A 12,368-nucleotide genomic window follows, 5' to 3' on the forward strand; every position below is an offset into this window, starting at 1 on the left:
GGGCAAGTTCTGTGGTTCAGATTTTCTGTGGTCCTCCACAAGTCAAGTCCCAAGGTGCAGACTGGAGAGTTTCATCCTATAGATGGAAATAATGATTTCATTAGAGGAAACAGTTTTTAATTAAGTTATGTTATTAGAATAGCAGCAAAGCAGTCATGAATGCAGAAAGTGTTATGTGTATGTGTATGTTTATGATTTGTTTCATTTCCAGGATTGAAGCCTTTCAAATGTTCAGTGTGCGACTATGCCACACGTAGTAAGAGCAACCTGAGAGCCCACATGAATCGTCACAGCACTGAGAAGTCCCACCTCTGCGACTTGTGTGGAAAGAAGTTCAAATCAAAAGGCAGCCTCAAGAGTCATAAGCTGTTACATACTGCTGCTGGTGAGTAACAACATTCAGCAAAACCTGTTATTCCAAATTAAATTCAGCAATGACAAAGACAGGTTCACACACTGTATGATATTGCATGCAGGAAAATACATGCATATCGTTGACATATTACAGATTTGAGTTACCTAAGAGGTTGGAGAATTAGTGATATTGACCCATTTGGGCTGTTTCAGCATATCTGATGGCATTTCCTTTGGGTGGGAACATTTTTGTTGGGCCATAAATAACTGTTAGAGACATCAGCCAAACCTTTAGGCTTACCAAAATCAACTGTTTGGAACATCATTCAGAAGAAAGAGAGCACTGGTGAGCTTACTAATCACAAAGGGACTGGCTGGCCAAGGAAGACCTCCACTGCTGATGACAGAAGAATTTTCTCTATAATAAAGAAAAATCCCCAATCACCTGTCCGACAGATCAAAAACACTCTTCAGGAGTCAGGTGTGGATTTGTCAATGTCCACTGTCCGCAGAAGACTTCATGAACAGAAATACAGAGGCTTCATTGCAAGATGCAAACCACTGGTTAGCCGCAAAAATAAGATGGACAGGTTACAATTTGCCAAGAAGTACTTAAAAGAGCAACCACAGTTCTGGAAAAAGGTCTTGTGGACAGATGAGACAAAGAATAACATATCAGAGTGACGGCAAGAGCAAAGTATGGAGGAGAGAAAGAACTGCCCAAGATCCAAACCATACCACTTCATCTTGAAACACAGTGGTGAGGGTGTTATGGCCTGGGCATGTATGGCTGTTGAAGGAACAGGCTCACTTACCTTCATTGATGATACAACTGCTGATGGTAGTAGCATAATGAATTCTGAAGTGTATAGACATATCCTATCTCCTCAAGTTCAAGCAAATGCCTCAAAACTCATTGGTCGGTGGTTCATTCTGCAGCAAGACAATGATCCCAAACATACTGCTAACGCAATAAAGGAGTTTTTCAATGCTAAAAAATGGTCAATTCTTGAGTGGCCAAGTCAATCACCCGATCTGAACCCAATTGAGCATGCCTTTTATATGCTGAAGAGAAAACTGAAGCAATAAGCTAAAGATGGCTGCAATACAGGCCTGGCAGAGCATCAGCAGAGAAGACACTCAGCAACTGGTGATGTCCATGAATTGCAGAATTCAAGCAGTTATTACATGCAAAGGATTTGCAACAAAATACTAAACATGACAACTTTCATTTACACAACATCGCTGTGTTCCAAACATTATGGTGCCCTGAAATGGGGGGAGGACTGTTTCAACACTGCTGTAATTTCTACATGGTGAAACCAAAATGTATAACAAATGGCCTTTATTAAAATCTGACAGTGCACTTTAACCACATGTGATTTTTTTCTATTACAAATCTCAAATTGTGGAGTACAGAGGCAGATAAATAAATGATGGGTCTTTATCCCAAACATCATGGAGGGCACTGTATATTTTAGTGTGGTATTTTTTAAGTTTGCACATTAAGATTATCAAATATATTCAGTCTATTTGGATGCCATTTTGGTTAAGTAAATATTAACTATATATATATTTCCCAAGCTTATTTTACTTGCTTTCTTGCCCGCAGGTAAACAGTTTAATTGTACTGTGTGTGACTACACTGCCGCTCAAAAGCCAAACCTCCTTCGGCATATGGAGCAGCATGCCGCCTTTAAGGCAAGAATTAAATGCCTAGAATAAAGACTTAAAAATACATCTGTGTGAAAAGTGATAATCACTAGTTCCATTGAAGGTCGTTGGGCCTGAGAATAAGGAATTAATTATGTTACAAAACAGTTGCGGAGGGATAGTTAATAGCTGTGATAGGATGGGACGAGTGTTGCTATGGGGAAAGGTTGCAGACATACTTCTGATTCATGGAGGAATGGGTACAATTGGGGAGCAAATTAGATCATGTGCAAACTGTCTGTTAGAAGAATGAGAATACCAACAAATGAATGCGAGGTTGCCGATGGCGACAGTGATATCATTCTTTTGGAAATATTTTCATGGATGGTAGTTGTTATGCTTGGTTGTGTTCACTTTCTTATTAGAGAGTCATAGTGTGGAAACAGGCCCTCCTGCCCAACTTCGCCACACCGACCAACATGTCCCATCTACAATAGTTGCACCTGCCTGCTTGTTTGGTCCATATCCCTCCAAACCTGTGCTATCCATGTACCTGTGTAATTGTTTCTTAAAAGTTGCAATAGTCCCTGTCTCAACTACCACCTTTGGAAACTCATTCCATGCACCCACCACCTTTTGTGTGAAATTATTATCCCAAATGTGCAAAGATTGCAACCTTCACGTGGTCCGCCCGGTTTCGACTAATGCAATCAACTCGACTTGCACAAACGGAAGATCAAATAGAACAAGTTGTCCAACAACTTTAGGCTGTGCACGCCACACGAAAGAAGAAGAAGAAGAAGAAGATCCCCAATGAGTCCTGAAGAACTCTTGGTCATGTATGTTGTTGCTGCTGTCTAGGTATTGATCTTTTCTTGTTCTTTATTGGAAACTAGACCAAATGGGACCCAGGGGTGAGGGGGCGGCCTGCGACGTCACACACACACACACACACTAACCACCGCACCCCCACACACACTACAGCCCCCCCCTGATATTATATTAATATTAATTTGCTCCTTTTCCCCCCATCTCCCGCCCTATCCACTCACGCATAGCGCCAAACTGCGCGTGTCGGGTAGAGAGGGAGGGTGAGGGGGTAGAGATTGAGGGGTTAGGGAGGTGCGCGGCATTACAGGGGAGGCTGGTCCCCGAACGCAATACTCCACCACTCACCCATAGGTCCCATTACTCACCACTCCCTAGAGAGGGAGGGGGTAGAGAGTGAGGGGGGTAGAGAAGAAGGGGACATAGAAACATAGAAACATAGAAATTAGGTGCAGGAGTAGGCCATTCGGCCCTTCGAGCCTGCACCGCCATTCAATATGATCATGGCTGATCATCCAACTCAGTATCCCGTACCTGCCTTCTCTCCATACCCTCTGATCCCCTTAGCCACCAGGGCCACATCTAACTCCCTCTTAAATATAGCCAATGAACTGGCCTCGACTACCCTCTGTGGCAGAGAGTTCCAGAGATTCACCACTCTCTGTGTGAAAAAAGTTCTTCTCATCTCGGTTTTAAAGGATTTCCCCCTTATCTTTAAGCTGTGACCCCTTGTCCTGGACTTCCCCAACATCGGGAGCAATCTTCCTGCATCTAGCCTGTCCAACCCCTTAAGAATTTTGTAAGTTTCTATAAGATCCCCTCTCAATCTCCTAAATTCTAGAGAGTATAAACCAAGTCTATCCAGTCTTTCTTCATAAGACAGTCCTGACATCCCAGGAATCAGTCTGGTGAACCTTCTCTGCACTCCCTCTATGGCAATAATGTCCTTCCTCAGATTTGGAGACCAAAACTGTACGCAATACTCCAGGTGTGGTATCACCAAGACCCTGTACTACTGCAGTAGAACCTCCCTGCTCCTATACTCAAATCCTTTTGCTATGAAAGCTAACATACCATTCGCTTTCTTCACTGCCTGCTGCACCTGCATGCCCACTTTCAATGACTGGTGTACCATGACACCCAGGTCTCGCTGCATCTCCCCTTTTCCTAGTCGGCCACCATTTAGATAATAGTCTGCTTTCCTGTTTTTGCCACCAAAATGGATAACCTCACATTTATCCACATTATACTGCATCTGCCAAACATTTGCCCACTCACCCAGCCTATCCAAGTCACCTTGCAGTCTCCTAGCATCCTCCTCACAGCTAACACTGCCCCCCAGCATAGTGTCATCCGCAAACTTGGAGATATTGCCTTCAATTCCCTCATCCAGATCATTAATATATATTGTAAATAGCTGGGGTCCCAGCACTGAGCCTTGCGGTACCCCACTAGTCACTGCCTGCCATTGTGAAAAGGACCCGTTTACTCCTACTCTTTGCTTCCTGTTTGCCAGCCAGTTCTCTATCCACATCAATACTGAACCCTCAATGCCGTGTGCTTTAAGTTTGGAAACTAATCTCTTATGTGGGACCTTGTCGAAAGCCTTCTGGAAGTCCAGATACACCACATCCACTGGTTCTCCCCTATCCACGCTACTAGTTACATCCTCGAAAAATTCTATAAGATTCGTCAGACATGATTTACCTTTTGTAAATCCATGCTGACTTTGTCCAATGATTTCACCACTTTCCAAATGTGCTGCTATCCCATCTTTAATAACTGACTCTAGCAGTTTCCCCACTACCGATGTTAGACTAACTGGTCTGTAATTCCCCGTTTTCTCTCTCCCTCCCTTCTTAAAAAGTGGGGTTACGTTTGCTACCCGCCAATCCTCAGGAACTACTCCAGAATCTAAAGAGTTTTTGAAAGATTATTACTAATGCATCCACTATTTCTGGAGCTACTTCCTTAAGTACTCTGGGATGCAGCCTATCTGGCCCTGGGGATTTATCGGCCTTTAATCCATTCAATTTACCCAACACCACTTCCCGGCTAACCTGGATTTCACGCAATTCCTCCAACTCCTTTGACCCGCGGTCCCCTGCTATTTCCGGCAGATTATTTATGTCTTCCTTAGTGAAGACGGAACCAAAGTAGTTATTCAATTGGTCCGCCATATCCTTGTTCCCCATGATCAACTCACCTGTTTCTGACTGCAAGGGACCTACATTTGTTTTAACTAATCTCTTTCTTTTCACATATCTATAAAAACTTTTGCAGTCAGTTTTTATGTTCCCTGCCAGTTTTCTTTCATAATCTATTTTTCCTTTCCTAATTAAGCCCTTTGTCCTCCTCTGCTGGTCTCTGAATTTCTCCCAGTCCTCCGGTATGCTGCTTTTTCTGGCTAATTTGTACGCATCATCCTTCGCTTTGATACTATCCCTGATTTCCCTTGTTATCCACGGATGCACCACCTTCCCTGATTTATTCTTTTGCCAAACTGGGATGAACAATTTTTGTAGTTCATCCATGCAGTCTTATTCTATTTGATTGCATTTGATTGCATTCGATGAATCATGTGAAGGTTGCAATCTCCCACCCCTGTCCCATTGTGATGTTATATGTAAATGAGATCCATTGTGATTGGACGTCTGTGAGATGGCATGTGACATCATCAATGAAAAGAGTCTCCCACTGAAAAGCAGTTTTTTTTTGCAATAAACGATCAAAACATTAAAAAGGTAATATAGGTTGGAATGCCACGGGGAGATGTTTATCCCGTCGAGGGTAAAAAATTGAGTAGCATGTGTGAAAATGGGAAGGCTGTGGCCAAGCGTTTTGGAAGAAGATACAAATTAAAAGAAAGCCAACAGAACCCTGCATACACACAGAAATTTGGAATGTTGAGAACAAAGGGAAGAGTTTTTGTATAATACTAGACCAAGTGGGACCTGTTGGGTCCCGTCCCCTCAACGCGTGGTTGCGGGGGGGTGGGTGGAGGGGCGGCCTGCGACGTCACACACACAAACCCCCCCTTGATATTACATAAATATTATTCATTTTCTCCTTTCCCCCCATCCCTCGCCCTATCCACTCACTCATAGCCCCCATCTGTGCAGGTGCGATTGGAGAGGGAGACGGAGGGGGGTAGAGAGGGAGTGTAGGGGGAGGGGGCTAGAGATTGAGGGGTGGGGGGGCGCACGGCATCACAGGGGAGGTGGGCTGGTCGCTGAACGCAATACTCCATCACTCACCCATAGGTCCTAGAGAGGGAGGGGGGGGCAGAGAGGGAGGGGGGCAGAAAGGGAGGGGGCTAGAGAAGGAGGGGTAGGGGCAGAGGGGGAGGGGGTAGAGAGGGAGGGAAGGGTGGAGGGGGACGGGGTAGAGAGGGAGGGGGGTAGAGAGGGATTGGAGGACAACTTGTTCTATTTGATCTTATTTGATTGCACGCCAGGTTGATTACATTCGTGGAAACACGTGAAGGTTGCAATCTCCCACCCCTGTCCCATTGTGATGTCATTTGTAAATGAGATCTATTGTGATTGGACATCTGTGAGATGGCACTGTGACATCAATAGAAAGTACTGCTAGAGTCTCCCACTGAAAAGCAGTAAATTTTTTGAAATAAACTATTAAAACTTTTAAAACTTTGGTAATATAGGAATGCGACGGGCAGATGTTTATCCCGTCGAGGGAAACATTTGAGTAGCATGTGTGAAAATGTGAAGGCTGTGGCCAAGCGTTTGGAAGAAGATACAAAATTAGGAGATTGAAAAAAAGGCAACACAACCCTGCATACACACGGAAATTTAGAATGTTGAGAACAAAGGGAAGAGTATTAGACTAAGTGGGACCGATTGGGTCCCAGCATCACATGGGATGGCTGGTCCCCCAACGCAATATTCCACCGCTCCACCAATTCCAATGTTGGTGGCCAGTGTGAGGGGAGGGGGAGAGGGCTTTCTGGAGCGCTAGAATGGGTGTTATGGGCTGAAGGGACTGGTTCCCAGAGGGCTAGTATGGACATTGTGGGCCGAATGGATTCTTGGACTGGCAGCTTAGTCATTCAAGCCTGTTGTGTTGGCAGTTCACTCACGGCTGGTGGGCTGGCAGTTGACACGGCTATTCCTTGAAATTCCATTTCAAGCAGGGTACAAGGCCGCCAAATTCAAGTGCAGTTTCATACCATTTCAAGCAGGGTGCAAGGCCACTAAAGACAGCGAGTCATGACCTCTCCCTCCTCCATCTTGCAGAGACTGAGCCATGCCCACACTTCTGGGTTTTATAGTCCCGCCAGAAGGGGCGTGGCCTTCATGGCGTGATTGACATGAGAGAGAATCTCAACATTTTTTAAACACTGATAACTATTTTATTTTTCATCGATGGGAAAAATCTTTGTCATCTGATGAGCAGAGGGGGACTCTGAGTAAGATCGCCAAAAATCACAGCCATACATGGTAGCGTTTTTTTTCTAAAATCAATATAAAGCACAAACAGGAAGTGGTCAAGATTAGACTTTTAATTATATAGAAGGCAAGGCAAATTTAATTGGGCAAGGCAACTTTAATTACGCAAGGCAACTTTAATAAGGCAACAGAGCTTTAGCATTTCCAAACCAAAGGCACCAGAACTTTAGCATTTCCAAACCAAAGGCAACACAGCTTCAGCATTTCCAAACCAAAGGCAACACAGCTTTACCATTTCCAAACCAAAGGCTACACAGCTTTAGCATTTCCAAACCAAAGGCAACATAGCTATAGCATTTCCAAACCAAAGGCAACACAGCTTTAGCATTTCCAAACCAAAGGCAACACAGCTTTAGCATTTCCAAACCAAAGACAATACTGCTTTAGCATTTCCAAACCAAAGGCAACACAGCTTTAGCATTTCCAAACTATATTTTCAAACTACTTTAAGGGCACTGACAGGTCAGTAAAACCACTCGCAGGTTAGTAGACATGTGTTCAGTGTTATTCACAGCTCAGACTGAGAGACGTAACCCTCTCGCTCCCCCATCTTGCAGAGACTGACTGAGACACTCAAAACTTCCGGGTTTTATAGTCCCTCCGGAAGGGGCATGGCCTTCAGGAGAGAGAATCTCAACATTTTTTAAACGCAAATAACTTTTGTGTTTCATCGATGGGAAAAATCCTCTTGTCCTGCGCAGCAGAGGGGGACTCTGAGTAAGACGGCCAAAAATCACAGCCGTAAGTGGCAACGTTTTTTCTAAAATCAATACACGGAACAACAGGAAGTTGTCAAGATCAGACTTTTAGTAATATAGGTAGATAGATGCATTGCTGCTATTTATCATTTACACGCACGTACATTGTATTTTGTTAGGTAAATGTGTGGCTTATTGAATACACTTTTGCATATAACATGGTGCAATATGAAGTTTGTTAGTATAGTTTTGCTTGAAATGGATATGATAAATGCACAGAATGTTTTACCTAGAGTTTGAGTATCTAGAACCAGGTTTAAGGTGAGGACATAGGTTTAAGGTGAGGGGTGAAAGAATTAGTAGGAACCTAAGCGGCAACCTTTTTTGTACAAAGGGTAGTAGAAGTATGAAACGAACTGCCAGAGACGGTAGTTGAGACAGGTACGATCACAACATTTAAGAACCATTTATACAGGTACATGGATAGAATAATTTTAGGCCAAATGCAGGCAGATAGGATTAGTGTAGATGGGTTATGTTGGTCAGCGTGAGCAAGTTGGACCAATGAGCCTGTTTCTGCACTGTATGACTCTATTGACTCTACTCCAAAAAATGAATTGAGATCTAGATGTGAAAACAGTCAAACTAGTTTATGGAAATTTAGAAGTCATAGCACACTGAATAGGTAGCATGCAGTCTGAGTTGAATAAATTGGCCAATAGTGATGATTTAAAAAAAAAATATGGACAGTATTGGCCTAAACATTCCTCTTCAGTTTCTCTAATTCTGATTGAATGCTGTATTTTTTGAAGATGTCATCTTTTGAATGCGCCTTGTATTCTCTCTGATATGTGTAAACTGATGCCAGAGCATGATTTCAAAAAAGACTAGCGGTGCTCTCTGTCTGCCAATCCCTCGACTTCTGGAACAAATTATAAGGCTTTTATGATATTGCAATCTGTGAGAACTCACTGTGTACAAATTGGCTGCCAATTCCCATATTAACTAGTACAGTGAGAAGTGGGGTGTTGGGGTACAGGGTGGGGGGAAGAAGCCAATGTGTTTGTGCCCAAATTAGCATATGTGCAGATATAAAGTTTGTTCTTCAGTTACTTTGATCTCCTTCTCACTGGGCCAAGACCTTGCTCTACCAAGTCCAGGCATGGCTACTGTGCAATGGTCATCTTGCCTTGAAGGAATCGCACAGTTTATTCTCCGTGGGGAATGGATGATTGACTCACAGCAGAATGTCAGACGAATAAAAGGGTTAATATACGTTTTGTCTGAACGAGTGGTTGATGGTCAGCATGGGGTTGGTGGGCTGAAGGACTGTTCCCCTATTGTATCTCTAAAAGCTAAAATAATAGCAAATCATCCTCAGTCCTGCAAAATTGCAAGGAGTAACAGCAGTTATAGTGTTTGTTGTTGCAGTTCATGTTACTGTCACCTGGTAAGGATCAGCTGGTGCTATGATCTGTACAAAGTTATTTTTTTTGTTGTTGATAAAAATATTGCACTTATCGTTGTTGTTTTTGTAAATACTCCTATCATTCCATGATATTATTAGATTATACCAGTTTCTTCCAGTTTTTAAACGGTCTAGTTACCTGTTTTCGAGTTAGACACTCCTGCTTCTTTGATGTTGATATTTTGCTATTCCCTCTGTGCTGCTTTCCCAGTTGTTGTTACAAGTAATACTGTAATCTATGTTGTTTGGTGTAAATGGTGCTTCTATTTGGGGCTGGATTGTTCGCTGCTCTGTTAATGAACTAGTTACTTTTACATGTAATATTTTCCTTATTTACCACAGCCTTTCCGATGTGCATTGTGCCACTATTCCTGTAACATGGCTGGATCATTGAAGCGACATTACCACAAGAAACATCCCAATGATGAATATGTCAATGCTGGGACTGGTGTACTAGCTCAGGAGAGTGTAGCGCAGCAAGGTAATAAGGGTATAATTAAATTAATTGAATATCAGGAGTTATATCTCTATAATTATTAAACTCTGGATGTGGATGTATTTATTTGTGTGTGTGTGTGTGTGTGTGTCTTGTTTGTCTGTGATTCACATCTCCTCAAAAGCATGGTGTGCTAACGATGACATTTTTACCTATTCCGATAGAGATTTACCTCATGATCTCAAAAATCGACTCATCTGAAACTTTGATTCATTATTTCTTGAGTTATTTATTAAAAGTATACACAAAAATGAAATATTTTTTAAAGCTAACGAGCTGATGATGTCACAATGGCTCTGTTTCTCACGGCCCGCTGCACGGTGTTTTCAACGCGCAGCCTGCTAAGCATTTTTTTCCACACGCGAGTTACGTCCCCAACCCCCCCCATCCCCGACTCACAGTCATTTGTTCGCCGCCCGCTCACAGTCGACTCGCACCCGCCCACAGCCCAGCTGCCCTCCCCCCCACCCCCCGGGCTCTGGATTGAAGCCGCTGAACACGCACTAATTTGGTTGGGCTTCCGAGGGCTTCAGAGGACCCGCGAGGACCCGAGCGCTACCGTGGCCCGCTCACCAGTGGCCCTGCCTGCTCAGTGCCCGCCGAGTTCAAGTACGCCCTCTCTCTTCCCCCCTCCTCTCCCCCTCCCCCTCCTCTCCCCATCTCCCCCCTCCTCTGCCCCCTTCCCCCCCTCTCTCCCCCCACTCCTCCTCCCTCCCCCCTCAATTCCCCTCTCCACTCCCTCCTCCCCTCCCCCTCTCTCACCCCTCTCCCCCCCTCTCTCCCTCCTCCCCCTCTCCCTTCTCCCCCCTCCCCCTCCATCCGGTGCCCCCTCACTCCCCTCTCCACCTCCCTCCCCACCCCCCTCCCCCTCGCTCCCCTCCCCCTCTCCCCATTCTCTGCCCCCCTTCTTCCCCCCACTCCCCCTCCCTCCTCCCTCTCCCCCCTCCCCCCTCTCTCCCACCTCCCCCCTCTCTCCCCCCTTCCCCTGTCGCCCTCCCCCTATCTGACTCCCTCCCCCCTCTCCACCTCCCTCCCCACACCCCCCCCCCCACAGAAAAATATCTGGAATGGGATTGCTGCTTTATGAGATAAATTTGGATAAGCTAGGTTTGTATCTTCGAGAGTTTAGAAGGATGAGAGGGTACTTGTTTGAAACAAGTTCAAGTTCAAATGAGTTTATTGCCATGTGTCCCTGATAGGACAATGAAATTCTTGCTTTGCTTCAGCACAGAACATAGTAGGCATTTACTACAAAACAGATAAGTGTGTCCATATACCATTGTATATACACACAATAATAAATAGATTGATAAAAGTGCAAATAACAGATAATGGGTTATTAATGATCAGAGTTTTGTCCGAGCCAGGTTTAATAGCCTGATGGCTGTGGGGAAGTAGCTATTCCTGAACCTGGTTGTTGCAGTCTTCAGGCTCCTGTACCTTCTACCTGAAGGTAGCAGGGAGATGAATGTGTGGCCAGGATGGTGAGGGTCTTTGATGATACTGCCAGCCTTTTTAAGGCAGCGACTGCGATAAATCCCCTCGATGGAAGGAAGGTCAGAGCTGATGATGGACTGGGCAGTGTTTACTACTTTTTGTAGTCTTTTCCTCTCCAGGGCGCTCTTGTTGCCGAACCAAGCCACGATGCAACCGGTCAGCATGCTCTCTACTGTGCACCTGTAGAAGTTAGAGATAGTCCTCCTTGACAAACCGACTCTCCGTAATCTTCTCAGGAAGTCGAGGCGCTGATGTGCTTTCTTGATAATTGCATTAGTGTTCTCGGACCAGGAAAGATCTTCAGAGATGTGCACGCCCAGGAATTTGAAGCTCTTGACCCTTTCAACCATCGACCCATTGATATAAACGGGACTGTGGGTCCCCATCCTACTCCTTCCAAAGTCCACAATCAGTTCCTTGGTTTTGCTGGTGTTGAGGGCCAGGTATTATCCTAGACCCAACATACTAGACCCTGAGGGGTTTTGAGAATGTGGAAAGGATGTTTCCTCTTCTGGAAGAATCTAGAACCAAGAGCCACAAAGTGATTGCCCTTTTAAGACCGAGTTGATCAATTTTCTTTACTGTCAGAGCGTTGTGACTCTTCAGAATTGTTTTCCTCAAAGAGAAAGAAGAGTCTGGGAATATTTTCAAGGCAGAGGTAGATTCTTGATGAGCAAGTTAATGAAAAGTTCCTTTGGTTAGTTAAATTGACCATAACCTTATTAAATGGCTGAGCAGGCTTGAGGGGCTGAGTGGCCGACTCCAGTACTGAATTTATATATTGGCCGGCACAGAAGGCAGTACAGAGGTGCAGCTGTAGAGCACAGCACCGGAGACCCAGGTTCGATCCTGATTATAGGTGCTGTCTGTGCAGAGATTTTACTTTCTTCCAGTTTTCTCTGGGT

At 44.6% G+C, this 12,368-nt stretch overlaps 1 protein-coding gene across 4 annotated transcripts in view; it reads left to right on the forward strand.

Annotated features, from left to right (window-relative positions):
- Positions 1-12,368, forward strand: part of zfat (zinc finger and AT-hook domain containing) — a 104,991-nt gene that overhangs the window by 75,018 nt on the left and 17,605 nt on the right. For all 4 annotated transcript variants that reach the window (XM_033019962.1, XM_033019963.1, XM_033019965.1 and 1 more), the window contains exons 10-12: positions 212-385; positions 1,967-2,055; positions 9,813-9,951. In XM_033019962.1, coding sequence (XP_032875853.1) covers positions 212-385; positions 1,967-2,055; positions 9,813-9,951 — 402 coding nt within the window. The remainder of the gene's footprint in view (positions 1-211; positions 386-1,966; positions 2,056-9,812; positions 9,952-12,368) is intronic.

The sequence above is a fragment of the Amblyraja radiata genome, chromosome 4 (genome assembly GCF_010909765.2).
Source record: "Amblyraja radiata isolate CabotCenter1 chromosome 4, sAmbRad1.1.pri, whole genome shotgun sequence".
Taxonomy (NCBI): domain Eukaryota; kingdom Metazoa; phylum Chordata; class Chondrichthyes; order Rajiformes; family Rajidae; genus Amblyraja; species Amblyraja radiata.